The sequence below is a fragment of the Lethenteron reissneri genome, chromosome 24 (assembly GCF_015708825.2).
Source record: "Lethenteron reissneri isolate LAM-NWPU_2019-01 chromosome 24, ASM1570882v1, whole genome shotgun sequence".
Lineage (NCBI taxonomy): Eukaryota > Metazoa > Chordata > Hyperoartia > Petromyzontiformes > Petromyzontidae > Lethenteron > Lethenteron reissneri.
The window spans coordinates 20,210,119-20,231,209 of NC_083802.1; the positions used below are offsets into that span (position 1 = coordinate 20,210,119).

The 21,091-nt window shown below is 59.0% G+C and overlaps 2 protein-coding genes across 3 annotated transcripts; one reads left to right on the forward strand and one right to left on the reverse strand.

Annotated features, from left to right (window-relative positions):
* Positions 1-722: 722 nt before the first annotated feature.
* Positions 723-14,904, reverse strand: LOC133346785 (junction-mediating and -regulatory protein-like). The gene is given in 11 exon segments (XM_061558661.1): positions 723-1,176; positions 2,927-3,512; positions 3,514-3,609; positions 4,075-4,170; positions 4,489-4,575; positions 5,132-5,319; positions 5,433-5,598; positions 6,216-6,385; positions 6,817-6,967; positions 7,387-7,560; positions 14,050-14,904. Coding segments are annotated over 11 exon segments (2,652 nt in total). The 5' UTR covers positions 14,668-14,904; the 3' UTR covers positions 723-856.
* LOC133346787 (kxDL motif-containing protein 1-like) lies at positions 14,632-20,990 on the forward strand. 2 transcript variants are annotated; one of them, XM_061558663.1, is made up of 6 exons: positions 14,632-14,766; positions 16,029-16,118; positions 18,664-18,855; positions 19,144-19,296; positions 19,851-19,897; positions 20,415-20,990. In XM_061558663.1, exons 1-6 carry the CDS (start codon positions 14,666-14,668, stop codon positions 20,522-20,524), a joined length of 693 nt encoding a protein of 230 aa, XP_061414647.1. In that variant the 5' UTR covers positions 14,632-14,665; the 3' UTR covers positions 20,525-20,990. The 2 variants fall into 2 exon arrangements, with proteins under 2 accessions (XP_061414647.1, XP_061414648.1); XM_061558664.1 differs by lacking the exons at positions 14,632-14,766; positions 16,029-16,118 and adding an exon at positions 16,138-17,403.
* Positions 20,991-21,091: the final 101 nt, after the last annotated feature.

The following is a 21,091-nucleotide window of genomic DNA, read 5'->3' on the forward strand; positions in this document are numbered from 1 at the left end:
CACCGGGATCCCTGTGGTGAAGACCTCCTGGCAGAAAAGTGCCATTGCTCCTTACCCAACAAGAACCTACTTTGCAATCGTCACTTCTCAAAAAGCACCATCCCAATCTCCCCCCCCCCCCCCATGGCAGCTCCCGCAGCCTCCCCGCCGGTGTCCGCTCCATGGTGGGTGCACACGCCCCCCCGTGTCTCGATTCCCCCACCCCGGGCTCCCTGCTCGGCCCGTAGCGGCGCCAGGGATGCCGGCGCCGGCGCCGCGACTCCCACGGCGTTTAAAGTGAATGTGCTGCTGCGCCGCAGCCCCTTCTGGAACCAGAGCCTGGGACCGGGTATCCAACCCGGCCGGCTTCGACTGCGAGGCGCTCGAGTTGCGAGTCGTGCAGACGAGGCCTCACAGTGAGGGACCCGGGTTTGACCCCGGGTCCCTGGTGCATCATAGGGGAGTAGGATACAAGTCTCCCCCAGCCAATAAATAAACACAATACTGATTTTTTTTTGCATAAAAATCATAAAATGCTCAATTAAATAAACAAAGACGGAGTACAAATGTTGAACGAGGGCAGCGCCACTGGGTCCCGTTGCCGAGAGCCCCAACGTGTTAATTAGACGGTCTCGTTCAACCAACTCGGGTCGTGAAGAGCTTCGACTCCCTCGTGGTACGGCACGGGCGGTGCCGGCGGCTCATGCGGGGCCGCTCCCCCCCCCCCCCCGTGGCCCGCCGGGTGCCGTGCACCCCGCCGGCCGAGGCCCCGGCAGCTCCCGGCTCGCGCAGGCCGCACGGCGACCGGAGCCCTCTCCTCCCCCTCCCCCCACGGGCGCGGCCACGTTGGTGCGCCGGGCCCCGGGGCGGGCGACGCTCAGCTCTCCCACTCGCCGCTCGTCATGTTTTCCTCTTCCTCCTCCTCCTCGTCCGAGTCGGGCGACGCCTCCTTGATCCTCATCATCGCCTGGCGGATGCTCCGCGTGAGGGGGTCTGCGTCGGGGTAGGTGCGGGGCCCGTCGACGTCCGTGCCACCGGGCACCACCTTCTTGAGCTTCACGCCGCGGCGGATCTGCGCCATGAGGCTGTCCTCGTCGCCCTCGTCGCTCTCGCAGGGCGCTGCCTGCCGCTCCGCCACCTTGCGCAGGTGGAAGCCGCCGCGTTTCAGCGACGCCAGCACCTCGTCCATGGGAGAGCCTGGGGGGTGGGGCACGGGGAAGTGCGGTGGTGCGGGAGGGGAATGGGGTGGTCATGCGTAGGTTGGCATGCACGCGGAGACACGGGCACACAGCTAAAACATACATTGGCACTCACAAATGCACAAACACAAACTAAAGACAAAGATTCCCAATATAGCCTTGAACAGACTGTTGGGGCAAGTGCTGAAGGCCGGCACGGCACACGAGGGTGTGGGTGGCCAGCACCATGCCTGTCCGTCGATGTCTCCCCAGTGGTGAAGTTTACACATTTCACCAGGTACTCCTTTGAGACTGAATCGACCTCGGGGAGGCCCAGGACTGGTGCAGATAATCGTCACTGGTCTTAAACTAATCGTCGGCCATGAGCGGAAATCGAACTTGGGTTGCCGGATTCGTAGCACAGCGCGCGAACCGCTACACCACCGGGCGCAGAGACACGTATGTCAATGAGCACCTATGAAGGCCAACATGCACGAACACACGAACACATGCGTGTGCAGGCACGTGTAACGTGTAGCTCGCGTCGATGCAGACCGCACAGCGCTGACCGTGAGTCGCGGCCACGTGTCCAGACGACACGCGGAACGCGACGCAGAGCAACACAACGCAGACACCGTGGGCAGCACGGACACAAAACCGCGCCAGACACGGCCGTGCGCAAACGTGGTGCCAGATACAGTGACTTACAACATCAAGTACAGTGTGCCAAGTACAGTGTGCCAAGAACAGAACTCGGCCGAGATTTCAAAGCCGGGCTCGTTTGCTGCACTCCCCCAGCTCCCTCTGGGAAAACTAAAAATAAAGTAACCACTCAGCAAAACCGTGAGCATGGACCCTCCTCCCACAGACATGTGAATACGCACACAAATATACGTACACGTAACAACACTCCCACTCGCCCCGACAATGCACACCCCCTTAGGTATTTACACAAAGCCCCACACCCAAGACAAAGATCTCCTGTGCAGCATTGGCCAGACTACAGTTTCCCCAGTGTCGCCTCTCAACCGGCAAACCAACACATTACACACACACACCACCACTACGCGCCCCGTACACACACATGCGCGCACACACACACACACCACCACTACGCGCCCCGTACACACACACACGCCGCACACACACACCACCACTACGCGCCTCGTACACACACACGCCGTGCACATACACACCACCACTACGCGCCCCGTATACACACACGCCGCACACACACACACCACCACTACGCGCCTCGTACACACACACACACACGCCGCGCACACACACAACACCACTACACGCCTCGTACACACACACACGCCGTGCACACACACACCACCACTACGCGCCCCGTATACACACACGCCGCGCACACACACACCACCACTACGCGCCTCGTACACACACACATGCCGCGCGCACACACACCACCACTACGCGCCTCGTACACACACGCCGCGCACACACACACCACCACTACATGCCCCGTACACACACACCACCACTACGCGCCCCGTACACACACACACGCCGCGCACACACACACCACCACTACGCGCCCCGTACACACACACACACCACCACTACGCGCCCCGAACACACACACACGCCGCACACACACCACCACTACACGCCTGTACACACACACACGCCGCACACACACACACCACCACTACGCGCCCGGTACACACACACGCCGCACACACACACAAACCACCGCTACACACCCCGTTGACACACACCACGCCCCCCTCGCGTGCCCCTACCCCTGCGCTCCGCTGTGGGGGCCGCATTGCCGTCCCCGCCGTTGCTGCTGCGTGCCGCGCTGCGCAGGCGGCTTCGCGCGTCGCGCAGCAGCCCCGTGTCGAGCAGCAGCGTGGCGACCGGCGCCGCCGCCGCCTCCTTCCGGGCCACGCGCTCGGCGCGCTCGGCGCGCCCGCTCGTCCCGGCGGCGCCCGGCGTATCCGGCGATGGCAGCGGGGGAGGGGGCGGGGGGCACGGCGGGGGGGGCGGCGGCGGCGGGGGAGGGGGGGGCGGCGGAGGGGGAGGGCCGGGAGGCGGCGGCGGCGGCGCCGTGAGCGGCCGTGGAGGAGACTCGTCCCGCAGAGGAGACTCGTCCCGCGGTGCGCTTCCGGCTTCGTCCGCCCCCGCACCGCCTCCCGCGGGCGGCCCCGCGCAGAAGATGTGAACGGGGATGTCGCGGGGGGCGCGTGGGGCCCGGGCCCCCCGCTCGGGCTTGCGTGCCGGCGCCTGCCACGGTTTGGGGGTCTCGGTGTGGAGCAGCGGCTGCGGCCGCGACGATGGCGACGAGGAGGATGAGGAGACGGAGCAGAGCGACAGGAGCGACGGGGAAGCGGCTGCTCACGGCGCTGATGGTGCCGCCGCCGCCGCGCCGTGTGCTCGGGGGTTGGTAGCGTGGAGGTCGCAGCACCATCTGCTGTGGGTGTTTCTGTTTGCCCGTCCACACACGCGCACCGATCAACCACGCAACCACGTGCGTGTGTACGAAACGGCTGGTACGGTGGTCAGCATGGGTGGCGCATCTGCCAGCTATCTCGGCCCCGTGACTTGCCAGCCTTCCACACTTCACATGGTCTCACGGTAAGCCTAGCCGTCACTTGCCACTAAGTGTGGGTGATGTCACTGCAGTGCTTGTGCCGGGCTAGGTGCACTTTGAGGTCACGTGAACTGTCCAACGCTCGGTGGCAGGAGGCCATGGGGCAGACCACCATGTTACAGGTTAACAGAGATGATCGATAGGTAGCAGCATCACCCCACGCTCCCCACAGTGCTAACACAACAGCCGCAGCCATAGCTGCCATAGCTGCCATGGCTGTTGTGGTTGTCGTGCGATCGTAGCTGGGCCGTGCGTCTCCTGTGGTCGGAGCCGCATGGCGCCCGTGCGCGCCCGTACCTGGCGGTACGCCTGCAGCCGCTCCAGCGTCTTCTGCCGCTCGCTCTGCACTCGCTCGCTCTCCCTCCTCCTCCCCTCCCGATGCTGCTCCCGCTTCTGTTCGGCGCAAACACGGGGGGGGGGGGGGCGGTGGGGGGCAGAGGCTCAGGGTCAAGCACACACGGCGGTGGCAGCACAGGGGAGCAGCCGTGGCGTGGAGACGCACGACGCTCACCGCCGTCCCCACGCTCGCCGCCATTTCCACGCTCGCCGCCGTCACCTTGGCAGCGAGCGTGGCGCTGGGGCGAGCGTGCCGGTGCATCGTTCTCCATATTAGAAACGTGGGTGGGCATCACTCGGGGAGACGACCGCAGGAGGATCGGGCCTCGCCGCGGCGACGGCACCGCTCATCGGCGGGTGCACGGCGACACTCACCAGGTGCACGGCGTGGTGCTGCCGGTAGCGCTCGTCGCGCTGCTCCTGCTCCTGCTCCTTCTGCCTTTGCCGAGCGATGCACGTCTCCTGCGGGGGGAGGGGGGGGGCGGTCAGAGGCTTTAGTTTTATTTGGTTTGTTTAGCCAGGCAAGAGTGGTCTCGGTGACCGCAGTGACCAACGTCAAAACTTGGCACAACACTGAAGACAAATTACTTTTTAATCCGTTCACAGAAAAATTAAGCTTGAGAAACAACTACAATAATTTAGGGTGATTATTGCAAGAGGATTTAAAGAAACATCCCAATATGGGACCACAAAAGAAGTCAGCGAGGCTTAGGCAGGAGGCATCAAAGCTAACAAGGGACCATGGACGACGCTCTAGAAGAGTAACGGAGCGGCCGCCACGGAACGGAGCGCGTCCCAGACCACGTCCACCCTGGAGATGCAGCGACGAGATCGGTTCGCGAGGGGCTGCCGGATGGATCGTTGCACCGCGGGGGATCTTGAGAGGTGGCGGCGAGTTGGGGCAGGAGGCCTTCATCCAGCAGTGGATTGACCATGGCTGATGACGTCGAGGACCACCTATGGCTTTATGGGAGGAGACTACAGGGAGGGAGGGGGCAGGGGGTGGGGGGTTGCTTACCCGCTTGCTGCGCAGGTACGCGCGCTTAGAGGATATGCGCGCCCGCTTGCTCTGCAGCCGCAGCGCCTGTTGGCGGAGCCGCGCCGTCTCCGCCGCCCCCGCCGCCTGCTGGGCACGGAAGTGCACGGAGGCCTCCAGGTCCTCCAGGCTCTCGTACGCGTCGAAGTACGTCACCTCGTCCTCGCGCTCTGCGCCGCACGGACACGCGCGTCATTACCGCGGGCGCCAGAGCGCGCGCGCGCGCGTGCCAACGCGATCGTGAGAGCGCGTGTCGAGAGGCGGTGGCGCGCGCGCTCCTCACCGCGGATCTGCCGCTTGAGCGAGTCGAGCGAGGTGGTGAGCAGCTGCTCCTCGCAGCGCAGGCTCTCCAGCTGCGCCGCGTACAGCTCCAGCTGCACGCCGTAGAAGTTGCGCTCCAGCGCGTCGAGCTGCTCCTGCGCGTCCTCGCCCGCCGTCATCTCCGACATCTACGCGCGCACGCGAGCGTCATCCGCGCACGCGACAACAGCCACCGTTCGCCTCTACGTGGTGGTGATGTCACCGTGGCGCTTGCCCCAGGCTAGGCGAACTTTGAGGCCAAATGAAGTGTGGAAGGCTCGATGCTGGCATAAGGTCATGGGACAGACCCAGGTGCCATGATCTCCGCCGCCCTCTGTTGTTGTTGGAGGGCGACTGCCTCCAACTGTCCAATCGCGTCCTTCACGGGCCTTATCGGAAAGTCCACTCAGCTACACAGCATTCTGGACCACATCAGTCCATCTCTCTAGCCTGTGCCACACCCATTTAGCCCCCTCCATCCAGCCAAACAAAAGCTGCTTGGGCATACGGTGGCTGGGCATGCGGGCTACATGACCCACCCAACGCAGCCTCGCCTGCCGGAACTCACCGATGATGACGATTGCGTTCAGAGCTTTCACAAACACAGATATAAACACGCATGCAAGCACGGACAAACGTAACACGTACATACAGAGACACAGCCACTACAAACACGCACACACCCTTACATACGGCACTAACTATGGCAGTGCCTGAGGCAAGGCGAGGGGCGAGGGCGAGGGCAGGGTGGCGAGCGGCCGCGCACCTCACGCTTGATGTCTTGCCGCTTGCGTGTGAGACACATCTCGCGTCCCCGCATCAGCTGCAGCGTCTCCTTGGCGACGAGGAAGCGCAGGCGCTCGAGGCGCTGCTGCACCGTGCCCCACGCCGCCTGCCCAAACTGCCGCTCGTCGGCCTCCATCTGACTCAGCAGGGCTGACAAAGACAAAGAGACCCCCTATAGACTCCACAGACTGCTAGAGAGCAGCACTTATGAAAGCCGGCAAAGCACACGAGGGGGTGAGTGGCCAGCACCTTGCCTGGCCGCCTTTGTCTCCCCAGTGCTGATCTTTATACACCATACTCGGTATTAATTTGAGGCCAAGTCAATCTAGGAGAGGCCCAGGACCCGTTTAGACATTTGTATTGACCACGAGTGGGAGCTGAACTCGGATCGCTGGGTTCATAGCACAGCGCGCTTACCGCTGCGCCACCACTCCCGGAGATGAAGCTCACCCCAATCTCCGTGACCCCCAACTTCATGGATCACCGCCAGGATCGATCGCCATACACCCACGGCACCCACGCTTGCGCACCGCAGCAATAATCGTGTCAACTCCCCCCTCACGCCCACGGTGGCTGCGCACCCTTGAGGGCCTTGACGGTGGTGTGGAAGTACTGCACGGTGATGTCCTGGATAGCGTGCACCGCGTGCTCCGCCTTCTGCGCCCAGTCCTGCTCCTCGCGCTGCAGCTCCTGCACACGCCGGGGGCCCAGCTCCTCCGAATCCAGCGTCTTCTGCAGGGCGGGCGGGGGGGGACACAGGGAGTGAGACGGGAGGTCAGGATTCCACAGGAGCAGATCGCCAGTGCTGCCCCGTGACCCCCTTCTGACTCGTCACCCCATGCTCCCCACTAACCTCACCATTTGTTGAACTGCCGCTCATCCCGAGTGAACCCTGCACCGCGTCGTTCTGCACTCTGACCGCGAGCCTCCCTCTTGCCCCAAACTGTTACCCGCTCGGCCAGAACCACCCTCCAAACCCACGCCGACCCCTGACCCGGCACCACCCCGACCCCACGCCACCCTCTAACTACACGCCACCTCCCGACCCCTTGCCGCCTGACCCCTAAACGCTCCCTCACCCCAAACTACCCCCGTGACCCCGTGACCCGCGTGGCCCCAGCCCCGAGCCCGCGTGGCCCCCGCCTCCTGACCCGGATGAGCTGGCGCTGCAGCATGGCGAGCTCGCGCATGTCGCGGAAGGGCTGCAGCAGGTACTGGTGCAGCTCGGCGGCGGCGGTGACCAGCTGCTCGTACGCGTCGTCCTCCGCCGCGTACACGCACAGCATGTCCACCAGGCGCTCCGTGCGCTTGTGCTGCTCAAACGTCTGTGCACACACGCACACACACATATATTATGAAAGATTTCCCATATAGCCTGAACAGAATGTTGGGGAAAGTGCTGTTAGGCAAGCACCTATGAAGGCCAGCAGGGCACATGACTGAGTGCTGCGGCCAACACCACGTTCAGCCACCTCTGTCGATGTTTTACACATGGCACTAGATACTCACTTAAGGCTGTGTCGACCAGGATCAGTTCAGATATTCGACACTGATGTTGGTCAGGAGTGGGAATCGAACTCAAGACCGCTCCTCAAACACCTGTACAATCAGGCATCTTGTTGTTCAGTAACCCAATCACACCTCACGTTATCGGTAACAGAACCAACCCTTTGGCCTGACCTCTCTAAAAGGTCGGCATACAAACACTCGGCGGGGGGGCGGGGGAAGGGGCACGACATAGCCAATGAGTGTGAAATGCTCAGCGGCGATCTGTTTTGGCCTGCCGTGCCTCTGCACACAGCAGCACCTTCATGAAATAGGCTGTGGGTTTTCTCTGGGGGAATCGCCGCTGGTGGGTAAACATCGTGCCAACCCTTTGTGACTTAACCTGAAAGTTCGGAAGGAGATGGCACTCAGCCTTCCGCAGAGGGTGGGTGGGGGGCGCTCCGCCCTTTCCAGCCCCCTCCAACGCTGCGGGGCTGGACACGATCACACCTCGTGTCATCGGCGGGTGACACGATTGCGCCTCGTGTCTCCCATCGCTTACGCAATCAATGACGCAATGGTGCTGGCGGAGCCAACGTGTGACCCCGACAAGTCCACGCCAACGCCGCGTGGGCACGGGTGGCAGGGCGGCCCGTGACACCGACCAGAAGCCTTGCGCCCAACCTCTCGTCCGACCCCACACAGGACCCCCCCGGCGGTTTCGATCCGACCAGAAGACACAGAACCATGCTCATTCACCGCACGAAGACCTCACGCGAGCACCGCGCAAACGAAAGAGAACGACGCAGGCCGTGGACCTTGCCCTCAACCACCGCCCCGTGCCGTCGCTTGGCAGAGGAATGGAGGAGTCGCTCATCACGGCCTCCACAAATACTGGCAATCAGCTAAATAACCTGGACCTGGATATCGAGACCGCCTTGTGGACCTTTTGCATGGCCGTACGCAAGAAGATCCTTAACGTCGCAACACGGCAAGGAGCGAGCTGGGGTCGGTCTGGCTCCCCGAGCGAGAGGGGCGGAGTATTTTTCTAGAGCGACGGGAAGAACGCCACAGTCAGCGAGACGACTTTACGGGAGGAGGAACGTCCCACTTCACCAACTTGCAATGACCAACGTGGTGAAGTATGGTAAAACAACCCCCATGACTGAAAAGACATGGGAGGGGGGAAGCCTCCATCCAACAATGGATTGACAGAGAGTTGTATTTTTTACATTACTATTTATATCACCGTGGGTAGGAATTCTTAGAAGACAATTCATCGAGAGCGGCAGGCACTGTAGGCAGAGGCAAGAAGTCTCGAGCCTGGACTTGAGCTGGGGGAGGGGGGCAGGAAGGGGGCTGGGGGAGGGGGGCAGGGAGAGGGCTCAGCCTTGCAGGCGGCCAGAGGAAGGAATTCCAAACGGAGGGAGCAGCAGCAGCAGGAGAGAAACAGCCACCTCCCTAATCATAACACCAGCCCTAGCACCGACAATAACACTCGCCGCCCCACGCTCCCACATCACAACTCCACCACTGACTCTACCCTCAACATTACCAGCTCTCACCCCAACACGAGCCTGTAAACCCAGCACTAGCCCTGACCTTAACAACAACTGTAACCATTCACACTGACCCTAACCTTACTGCTGATCCAAATACCGTGGCACGGTTGGCTACGTACGGTGCGAAAGAAGTTCAGACACTAACACTATCCCTGTCACTAACCTTACCGCTGACATTCATCGTAACCCCAACCTTAATACTGACACTAGCCCTCACACTACCCGTGACACGAGTCCGAACAATAACCCTGACGATAACACTGTCACCCATCCTGCCCTCACTTTAGCCCCGACCCTGACACCAACCACATCACGAGCCCTAACCAAGCAACATCTCTCCCCATCTCAGCGGATTAGGGGTTGCAGGTCAGGCCACAACCCTAACATGATCCCAGATCCCAGCGCGACCATCCTCAGCGTTGGCGTTTGGCAGGTGTGCAGTGACGGTATCCAGAGCGCACCGTGGGCAGTGTGCTTACCATGTATAGGTTACAGTGTAAACACACGCACACTACACACAGGATACGGGCATAAACAGTGGTGGAGAAAGACACAAACCGACCCACCACCACGTCACACTGACATACGAACCCAAGACACGTTAAGGCAGCTTGTGTGTGTGTGCATGCACGCGTGTGCACACGTGTACACGTATGCGTGTACACAAACATGAGCATGGTACAGTGGCTTCTGCACTGTTTCAAATCTGGTGATCCGAGTTCGATCCCTGGCTCGAGCGAAGTTCAGTGGCAAGTGGTATTTGAATCAGCCACGGGCCTTCCCTACGTTGACTCAGTCCTAAAGTAATTGCGCACCCGGTCAAGTGTCTACACACCAGCAATGGAGAGGCAATGGAGGATCGGCATGACGCTGGTCACACCAGCCCCTCGTGAGAGGTGCCAGCCTTCGCAGGTGCTCGCCCACCACCCGGGGGATCGTGAATGTGGCTGCCAGTACAGAGACAACAAAAACACTTGCACTCGGTGCATTTTGCGAAGGGGTATTGGGCAGAGTCCGTGGCAATCGTGCACGTGAGCTCACGACGACATCCTCCTGTGAGCGGCGTCACAGAATCGCTCACGTGCCACAGGGGCCCTGGGGGGTGGAGATCACGTCCCCGTGAGCCACCACCGCCCGCATGTGAAGCTGGGTTACCACTGTGAACTCTGGACTCAGTGCATCAATGTGTGTGTCGCTGTCATTGTGTGTCTCAGTGTAGCATGGTGGATGTGTATCGCTGTTATAGTTTGTCGCTAACCACTACACGACCACTCCCCACTCCACCGGAACACACACGCCAGCAGTGAGTCGAACAAGATGCCCCGGGACAGCCGTCAACAGCCAAATAACAACAACCGCCATTCGCAACTAAGTGGCGGTGACGTCACCAATGCGCTTGTGCCAGGCTATGTGCACGTTAAACACACACCCACCAACTGCACACCCACTCAATAGCGCTGCTGTGATGTCATAAGTGTGGTTATTTAAACGCCCCACGCTTACGCAGGGCAGCAAAACAACATCATTACTGCCGGCGCTACAGCACGTGACTCCAGCAGCCGAAATTACGGGTTCAGTGCGATAAAGCTGCAGTAACACGACAGGTTAATTTGTTGTGTCCGTGCATGTATGGTCAGTACACGCGTGTAGGGCGGCTGTGTACACGTGCATGTGGATGGGAAAAGGTGGCGCAGTTGTTTGTGCGCTGCGTTAGGAAAACAATTTCTACCCAAAGCCAACACCAGTTTTATCTAAACGGGTCATGGGCCTCCCCTCGGTAGACTTAGCCTCAAATGAGTACCTGGTACAGACCCACGGGCGTGGGTCTGGCCACACCACCCCCTCGTGTACCGTGCCGACCTTCATAAGTGCTACTCGCTAACAGCACTTGCTCCAACAGTCTGTTGAGGCTATACGGGGGTCGTTGTCTTTGTGCGTGACACAGCGACACAGCGACACAGCTTCCGCGTGACTATGCTGCCGACGACGTCACGTGCTCAGGCGACAGGTGAGCCAGATTAGGGGAGGGGGGAGGGGGCTGGTTAGCCAGGTGGGGGCGACAGGCGAGCCAGATTAGGGGGGTGAGGAGCCCGGTGGGGGTGGGGGGTCATGCAGCTTCATCCAGGAAACCAGAACAATGAGTGCAGGTGACGAACACATGAATAATTACAGCGGACTGCTCACCACTACACACACTCACCACCACCCACTACACACACTCACCACCCACACTACACACACTCACCACCCCCCACGACACACACTCACCACCCCCAACTACACACACTCACCACCCACACTACACACACTCACCACCCCCCACTACACACACTCACCACCCCCCACTACACACACTCACCACCCCCCACGACACACACTCACCACCCCCAACTACACACACTCACCATGACACAGGGACCACAGAGGCCACCGTGCCAGACAAATGCCTTTATGTGCTTCCCCAACTTTATCCCAATCGCGCTATCAGGGTCACAAAACAAACAATAACTTCGGATCTCTCGCAAGGCAGGGCGACTAGACTATGAGAGAATGGCCTGCAGAAGCAGCTACTACAGAGCTGCTTCTGAAATCCCTTCACGTGAACTCTTGTCCTCATAGTTGAGGGCACTGCTTTAACCCCTGTACTGCCGCATAGACGGATGTTACCGCATCACACTCTCGCCAATCGTTTATATTCTGGGGACTGGAATTTAGCCAAATTTAGCGCAGAATAAAATTGTATTTGATGGTGTTTTGTGACCTAGCCGAGACCGGCCCCCTGCAAGCCGGGGGGTGTGAACTCAGGCTCTCGGCGGTGTGGGTTCGGCGCTCCGACCTTTGAGCCAGGCGGCCGCCTCTGCGCCACTGTCGATGGCAAGTCAGCGGCAGCAGCAGCAACCCAACGAGCCGCCCACCGCCACTTTCCACAACTAAAGCTAAATAGATAACTGCAAATAATCGGAAACACGCGGCGGGTCGCGCCGAGCTCCGCTTGGCCCAACTCCACACGCGGGAACGCTCCACGCTCGCCACGGCGGCGGCAGAGGAATCGCTGTCAGGATTGGAGACCATTTGAACACTGGAGAATTCAAAACGAAACTTAAAAGGGTGAAAAACCAGAAGTTTTAGTTCTCCCGAGACGCAGTGCGACACCAGATAGACCTGTGCCATCACCGCCTCTCACGGATTTCATCAACACCATCATTATCTTCTAGATTTGAAGCTTTCGTGACTGCAAGGATTCATATTCTTAGGTTTTTTCGCTGCCACCGTTGGCACTGCATACTCTCACCGATCACTATCATACCTGCCACTCCCACTCAATACGACCATCATCACGGCCACCATCAACACTAGCACACTCTCCATTGAGATCATCCAAAATTCCGAGTAGACATTTTTGTTATACCATCAACAATCCTCCATCCACTGCTGGATGAATCAAGCTTGTGACCTGGGGAAGTCTGGTGTTGGTCTGGGCTTGCCCCATGTGGCCCTGCACCCCCATTATCCGGGTCACAGGGTAGACGCATCGCAGGCACAATTTCGCCTCCCAAGAAGCTCATTAGCAAGTGGACGACCTCACAGATCCACTGCCCAGACAGAGAGGGACCCTCGTCCACCTTGAAGTGCCACCACGCTTGGGTCCGGCACCCACTCTCCCTCCTCCTCACCCTCCTCCTCACCCTCCTCCCGTGTCGAGGCTTTAATTATTCATTCACCGTCTACCTGCCCTGGGGGCTAGGAGAGGGTGGTGGTGGTGGTGGGGGGGCTTGGCCCGGCTCGCACCTGCCACCCAACGGTGGACGAGAGTCCAGGTGGGACCCAGCTGTGGGAAGTGGGGGGGGCAGCCCCCCTCCCCTCCCCAGCCCCCCTCCCCAGCCCGCGTCACTCCACGCGGGACGCGGCGGCGGGACAATGGGCCCAGTGTGGCATGAGACGAGAGCTTTGTGCGCGACCATCTGCCACGGGGTCTTCTTCTTCTCCTCCTCCTGCTGCCAGGTGGGAGGCGGGGGGCTCCCTGCCTGGCGGGAGGAGAAGAAGACCCCCCTCGCCGTCTCCCTCACGGGATCCATATACCCGTCCCGGGACGCCAACCCCTGTACCCGTCCCGGGACCCCCGTCTCTCTCACTGTGTCCCCCTGTACCCGTCCCGGGACCCCCGTCTCTCTCACTGTACCCCCCTGTACCCGTCCCGGGACCCCGTCTCTCTCACTGTGTCCCCCTGTTGTTCTAATCACAAAAGGCCTTGCCGGTGACAAAGGGAACCAGGTCTCGGCGGGGGCGAGTGGCCGTGAAGGGGCCCACCTTAGAGCGCGCCACTGACCCCCTCGGCCAGCTGCCAGGGGCGCTGACAACAGACGCTGTCCCCGTGAACATAAATCCCCTCTGACCCTCACGCCAAGAGGTCACGACCCTCATCCAAACCATGGCAACAGTTCAGCAGACCACGAGACCCGACTAGGAATACCACGTGGCTCGGGACCACTGTCAATAAGGGGGCAAACACTGAGCCCATGGCCCCCCTCTTGATGGCCTCACAAACCACCAAACCCTGAACCCGTGACCCCGATCTTGAGATCCGAATATCCTGTGACCTTGACCTCGTGACCCTAGTTCTTGAAGTCCGAATACCCCGAAACCCTGATCTCGAGACGCCAGCAGCCCGAGACCGCGTGACTTCACGACACTTGACACGAGGCAAGACCACAAGACCACGACCCCACGGGACCCCACGGGACCCCCGCAACCCCCCGTCTCTCTCACCGCCCTGAGCGCGGCCTTGGCCCGCGTGAGGGCCGCCTCGTGGCCCGCGCGCCGCAGGTCGCTGAGGCTCTCGTAGTATCGCTCCAGCTCGTCGTCCTGCCCGAACATGAGCTCCCGCAGCACGGTCCAGCCGCACGCGTCCAGAGCCGCCGCCAGGTAGAGCTGCAGCGCCGAGCAGAGCGCCTCCCGCTCGGGGTCGCGCAGCCGCCCGGCGTGGGCCGGGAACAGCAGCGCCCACACCCCCGAGGGCGACTCGGGGAAGGCCGGGACCCAGGCCTCGAGCGCGGGACTCAGCGCGCTCAGCTGCACGTGGAGGCCGCGCAGCTCCTCGCACGAGAAGAGGCCGGCCCAGCTCGTGTCTCCCACCTCCTCCACCACCTCCACCACCACCTCCACCTGCTGCTGCTGCTGCTGCTGCTGCCCAGGGCCACCCCGCGCCGCCCTCAGGGCCCGCTCCCGCTGGGCCGTGCGGTCGTGGCAGCTGATGGCCGCCTTCTGCTCCACGTCGTTCCACGCCACCATGAAGGCCACGCGGCGCCGCGCCTCCTCCTTGAAGGCGTCGGCGCGGATGGCCACCCACCCCTCCAGGCTGTCCGCGCGCTCCTCCGCCTCGCACATGGCGGTCGCCACGGCTGCCGCAACCTCCTCCCCCTCGAGCACAACCACGACCGCGGTGACCACCACCACCACCACCACGGCGGCAGCCCCGTCGGGCCGGTGCGTGACCACTCTTCTTTGTTGTTGTTGTTGTTGATGATGATGCGGTGGTGGTGGTTGGTGCCTTCGCTGTCGACGTGGTGCCTGGCTCTGTTGTCGCTCTAGTCGCTCTAGTCGCTGGTGGTGTGGCGATGTTGATGTTTTGTTGTTGATGTCGTTTGTCAAGTCGTGCAGTCGCTCTTGCCGCCGCTGCCGTCGCTCACGGAGTTGTTGTCTTTGTTGTCGTGGATGTTCGCCTTGTTGACCACGCAGTTGTTGTCGTTTATGCTGTTGTAGTTACTGTTGTTGTTGTTGTTGTTCTCGCTGTTGTTGTCGCTATCGGAGCGTGCGGCCCAAAGCCGCGGGCGCCGCTGCCATTTCCTCCTGACGTCTCAAGCCCCGCCCCTCACTCCCTAGCCCCGCCCCTTACTCCCTAGCCCCGCCCCTCACTCCCCATAGCCCCGCCCCTCACTCCCCATAGCCCCGCCCCTCACTCCCCATAGCCCCGCCCCCTCATTCCCCATAGCCCCGCCCCTCACTCCCTAGCCCCACCCCTCACTCTCCATAGCCCCGCCTCTCTAACATAGCCCCGCCCCTCACTCCCCATAGCCCCGCCCCTCACTCCCCATAGCCCCGCCCCCCTCACCCCATAGCTCCGCCCCCTCACCCCATAGTCCCGCCCCTCACTCCCCCTAGCCCCACCCCTCACTCCCCATAGCCCCGCCCCTCACTCCCCATAGCCCCGCCCCTCACTCCCCATAGCCCCGCCTCTCTAACATAGCCCCGCCCATTTACAGCCGTGACCCAGCCTCTTCACCAATAGCCCCGCCTTCGTTTGTAGACCCCGCCCAACTGACGACGAAGCCCCGGCACGTGCCCCGCCCCCCTCTGTGCCATTGGCTGGAGAGCGCGCGAGTGTTGATGTCGAGCTCCTCGCGAATGGTCGGAATCCACCCACGTGCGTCATTGTCCCCGACTCCGCCTATTGTTTACGCTGTGACGTCACCTCCCCGAGCCGCTGTTGCCACGTGACTCGCGGGAGGCTGACGGCGAGCTCCTCACCCAAGATGGCGCCCCCCATCCTCCACCTGGTGACGTCACGCGCGGCCCTTGACGAGGCTGTCCACGCGCGCCGGTGACAGGTCCCGTGGCGGTCCCCGCGAAGTCTGTGGTCACCCAGGAGCCTGTCGCCTGGCTGGGCCACTACACATGCTTATTGTGGACTTGATTATTTAGCACGCGCAAGTTAGACAAAGCTTTTGTCTATTCTATTGTTTTTGTAGCCGCACGGTGACGGCCGAACAGGCGGCGGCGAGGACACCCAAACAGGACCCCGGAGTCCGCGCACTGTACGACTTCCTGTGCAGCTGGCGGTGAGTACAGTGCGGATCATAACACAGCAAACATTGAACAGCAACACAACAAACATTGAACAGCAACACAACAAACATTGAACAGGCAACACAACAAACATTGAACAGCAACACAACAAACATTGAACAGGCAACACAACAAACATTGAACAGCAACACAACAAACATTGAACAGCAACACAACAAACATTGAACAGGCAACACAACAAACATTGAACAGCAACACAACAAACATTGAACAGGCAACACAACAAACATTGAACAGCAACACAGCAAACATTGAACAGCAACACAACAAACATTGAACAGGCAACACAACAAACATTGAACAGCAACACAACAAACATTGAACAGGCAACACAACACACATTGAACAGGCAACACAACAAACATTGAACAGCAACACAGCAAACATTGAACAGGCAACACAACAAACATTGAACAGGCAACACAACAAACATTGAACAGGCAACACAGCAAACATTGAACAGGCAACACAACAAACATTGAACAGGCAACACAGCAAACATTGAACACGCAACACAACAAACATTGAACAGGCAACACAACAAACATTGAACAGGCAACACAGCAAACATTGAACACGCAACACAACAAACATTGAACAGGCAACACAGCAAACATTGAACACGCAACACAACAAACATTGAACAGGCAACACAGCAAACATTGAACAGCAACACAACAAACATTGAACAGGCAACACAACAAACATTGAACACGCAACACAACAAACATTGAACAGGCAACACAACAAACATTGAACAGCAACACAACAAACATTGAACAGGCAACACAACAAACATTGAACAGCAACACAGCAAACATTGAACAGGCAACACAACAAACATTGAACAGGCAACACAACAAACATTGAACAGGCAACACAGCAAACATTGAACAGGCAACACAACAAACATTGAACAGGCAACACAGCAAACATTGAACACGCAACACAACAAACATTGAACAGGCAACACAACAAACATTGAACAGGCAACACAGCAAACATTGAACAGGCAACACAGCAAACATTGAACACGCAACACAACAAACATTGAACAGGCAACACAGCAAACATTGAACACGCAACACAACAAACATTGAACAGGCAACACAGCAAACATTGAACACGCAACACAACAAACATTGAACAGGCAACACAGCAGTGTAACAACACGTTCACAGCAGCGCGGTGCAACACCACACGGACATCCCGGCGTACGAGCACGGCGAGAACAGGGCGGTGTAACCGCGTGCCCATGTAAGTAAGTGGAGGCGCAGCCCTGCAAGTGCACGAGGCGCAGCCCTGCAAGTGCACGAGGCGCAGCCCTGCAAGTGCACGAGGCGCAGCCCTGCAAGTGCTCGCGGCGCAGCCCTGCAAGTGCTCGCGGCTCACGCCACAGGCGGCGGAAGCGGCCTCCGTGATGTTTGTGGGGCGCTCCGCCACCGTGGGTGACAGCGTGGGTGACAGCCACAGAGAGCCCCTGGCGTGAAGAGGGAAGTTTTGGCCTACTCTTCCACTCTGACCAGACAGATGGCTTTGCAGAGGGAATCATAAATATATGATACGATTAAAAATATGTAGCAATACAAGACACTATACATGAAAGGTTAAACAACAGCACGTCGTTTATAAATGTGCTAATAACAGCATACGCACAGTAATGGACGCAGCCTCGTGGCAATCTACCGCTGGATGAAGGCCTGCTGAAGGGCCTGGGGCCGGAGTCGCTCTTCGCTGGCCTGAGCCAGTGAGCTAACTGGTGCGCCACCGCTCCACCCCAACACAGAACGTACTAAGAAGTACCAACCTATGTTATATGAAGAGTATGAAACAAATGATGACAGTAACATACAGTAGCACACCAATAATAACGTGCTTACATTGTAACAAACAGCAATACCAAAGCAGAGCAACTTAAAACTCAAGTCGCAGTGACGACAGTGACATCTCGGTAGCAATGGGAGTGCACGCGTTAAGCATGCGTGCAATCACACAGCAACGTCCGTTTACAGCACATTGTGGTTATAAGCTACTCACCTTGAATTGCATTTCATGTTCTTGGTGGACGTGCTTGTGCGACAGGAATTATTACATATCTTTGAACCACAAAGCTCGGAGACGCTTCCCATGGTTGTACCGTTTAAATTTCCATCTGGTACAGTTAAAATGAGAGGCTGGTAGATTCCATGGTTGCGGTCAAGGGACGGCTGCCTTCTGATTAACCACGTTATGTATTCTGATAATTTGGTAATTGCTGTTCACTGACAAGGAGTTGATCAGCTGCTGAACCTGGGGCTTGCCGCTAAGAGTTGTCCGTCAAGGCCAGCCCCACCATCTCGTGACTTCCAGCCATCAAGGACTTGACACTGCACATGGCTTTAAAGTGCAACAAGCCTGGCACGATCGCTGTGGAGACCCCACAGTGGTAAACGGCGGCTGTGGTAGTTGTTTATACGGAATGTATGCGAGTGCGTAAATATATAATGGTGTGTACCCCAACCCCTTAAAATCTCACAGTGACCGCCATCTCGCATTGGAACTTGTGTCTACGGGACCCCTGGAGTCTGGGGACGGAGCAGAGGGGTCAGGGTGGGGGGCCAGGGCAGTGGGGGTCATGGAGGCGAGCGCCCCAGACTACGTGACGGCGCAGCTGCTGGGCATGGTCAACCAGGACGACATCAGCGCTGTGGTGCAAGCACAGCGCCACATGTGAGGCTGCTCCGCACACTCGTGGCGTTACCAACTCCTAACTCCAAACAGACACCGTCACTCACCAACGCAATCACAACCAGTACTCACGATGGCAACCTCCACTTACCACCACTGCCACAACCTTTAAATCCATGCAATAACCAATTGACCACCCACTGACGATGGCCATTGGACCGGCTGCCCTGGCAGTCCCACCCATCTCATCCCAGTTGCTCTGTCAATGAACCCCGCACCACTCTGCCTTCTGCCGCTTCTCCCCTCGTCTCCTCTGCCCCCTCCCCCCAGGTTGGACCGGTTTGAGAAAACGAACGAGATGCTGCTAAACTTTAACGAGCTGTCATCGTCGCGCCTCGCCTCCATGACAGAACGCTTCACCCAGCACACGCGCACGCTCGCCGACATGCGCCGCGACCTCGACACCGTCTTCCGTCGCATCCGGCAAGTACCCGGCGCACACGGGCACCCACACACGGGCACGCACACACGGGCACGCACACACACGCAGGCATAGAGTACACACAAACGAGTACGCATGCTCACAGAGGTGGTTTCGCATAGTGTGAACTAATATCTTTCTTTTCTTTATGGGATACAGTTTTGGCCCCCTCACACGTGTTGTTCTTGCCTGGGTCCGGTTTCCTCCCACGTGACGAAAATATCTTTATAGAGGACCACAGAGCTTGGACAATTGTTGGTAACACCGGCTCCCCGCCGTCTGGCTGCCTTCCCTCTTGTCTCTGGTGCCTCAGCAATTGTGAGACGCGATCTTGCGTGCATACGTAAGCGCATGCATACATACAAGCACACGAGCTCTAAAGACCTCTCGCTCGTACACGTACGCGACCGCGACCACAGGTACAAATGCAAATGAGTACGCGCACGCAGACACGTGAACGCATTGGAGCATGTGCGCTTCTCGCGTGCGCGTTGTGTTTGGAGGAGCGGTCTGCACTGCCCTTGTGGACCCCGTGACGCGGTCGGTGTCCCCACAGAACCCTGCGGCGCAAGCTGGAGAAGCAGTACCCCGAGTCGTTCAGCCGTGAGTGTCGCCCACCCCTGTGCCCCGTCACGTTTACGGATGGCAGTACGGTAAATGCTGGGATAGCAGCGATGCCCACGTCCCAGAGAATAAAAAAAAACCTTCCTGTGGAAGATGGCAGCCTTCACGTGGCCCACTGTTTAGTGATAAATCACGACGCATGCCATCGACGCGGCGACCGAACATCGATCTCCCCGTCTCTAGAGCAACAACACGAGCGAAATTCTAGTTGTTGCTCAGCATCGATCAGCAATACGAAAGAAGACCGAACATTGCTCCCACACGTGTGTTCACTGCTGTGGTGTATAATGCCCTTTGCTGGAGTTCATGTTCATATGGCCGTTTGTAGGGCATGCAGACTTTAGTTTTGTACATTAATGCACATGCATGTTGATACTCTCACTTGTTTACATGCACTTGTTCACACACACACAAGTTCGTACATTTAGACAAGCACACGCGTGTTCTCTCTCACACACACACGTGCTCTTCTGGTGCCACCGTGTGTTCACCGCAGGCTGCCATGAGGCGGGGGCCGAGGAGGAGCGGGAGGGTCGCCGTGAGGCAGCGCGGGGCGCGGCGCCGTCAGCAGAGGGCGCGCGTCCCCCTCCTCCCGGACCCCCGTGAGCAGCGAGGAGAGTGGGGATCCAGGAGCCCTGGCTGCAGTGGTGACGACCGTGGAGCTTGACCGTTCACTGTGGGGTTTTTTTTCCACTGGGTGCGTGATCTGCGGGTCGGGGTCCTTTTCTGCACTTTCATCGGACATTCACATGGCGTGTCCACACGCAAACACACCCAGACCTTCACATGAACACACGCAAGTCAACTGGCATCAGCCGGTTGCGAGTAACGCCCATGTGGATTTCACCGCCATATTGTCGAGTGGTGCTCGGAAAAGTCACCAACGGCATTGCACGACTCCACGATTGGACATTACACTCAGCAACCCCAACGCACCTTCGACACATCTGTGCATTGGGGCATGGGCAGTGTAGAATATTGCTGCCTGCTTGGCTTCGTGTCCCAGGTCTTTTGCTTAAGGAATTGTGCAATCAGTGGCTCTGGACTGGGTAAATAAAGACGTTTGATCGACCCCAACGCATGTGACATCGTTTCTCTGCAATTCACCTCAACCAGGGATGGGCTCAGTCCCAAGTCAGGACTGGTGGTGGCTGTGGGGTTAGAGGGTTCTTC

What these genes read in the sequence shown, in the direction of transcription:
- LOC133346787 (XM_061558663.1), top strand. Translation starts at nt 14,666, where the DNA reads ATGGCGGTCGCCACGGCTGCCGCAACCTCCTCCCCCTCGAGCACAACC. An exon ending in GCGGCAGCCCCGTCGGGCCG is followed by an intron (nt 14,767 to 16,028) that starts GTGCGTGACCAC and finishes TTGTTTTTGTAG; the next exon opens with CCGCACGGTGACGGCCGAAC. An exon ending in GTACCCCGAGTCGTTCAGCC is followed by an intron (nt 19,898 to 20,414) that starts GTGAGTGTCGCC and finishes TGTTCACCGCAG; the next exon opens with GCTGCCATGAGGCGGGGGCC.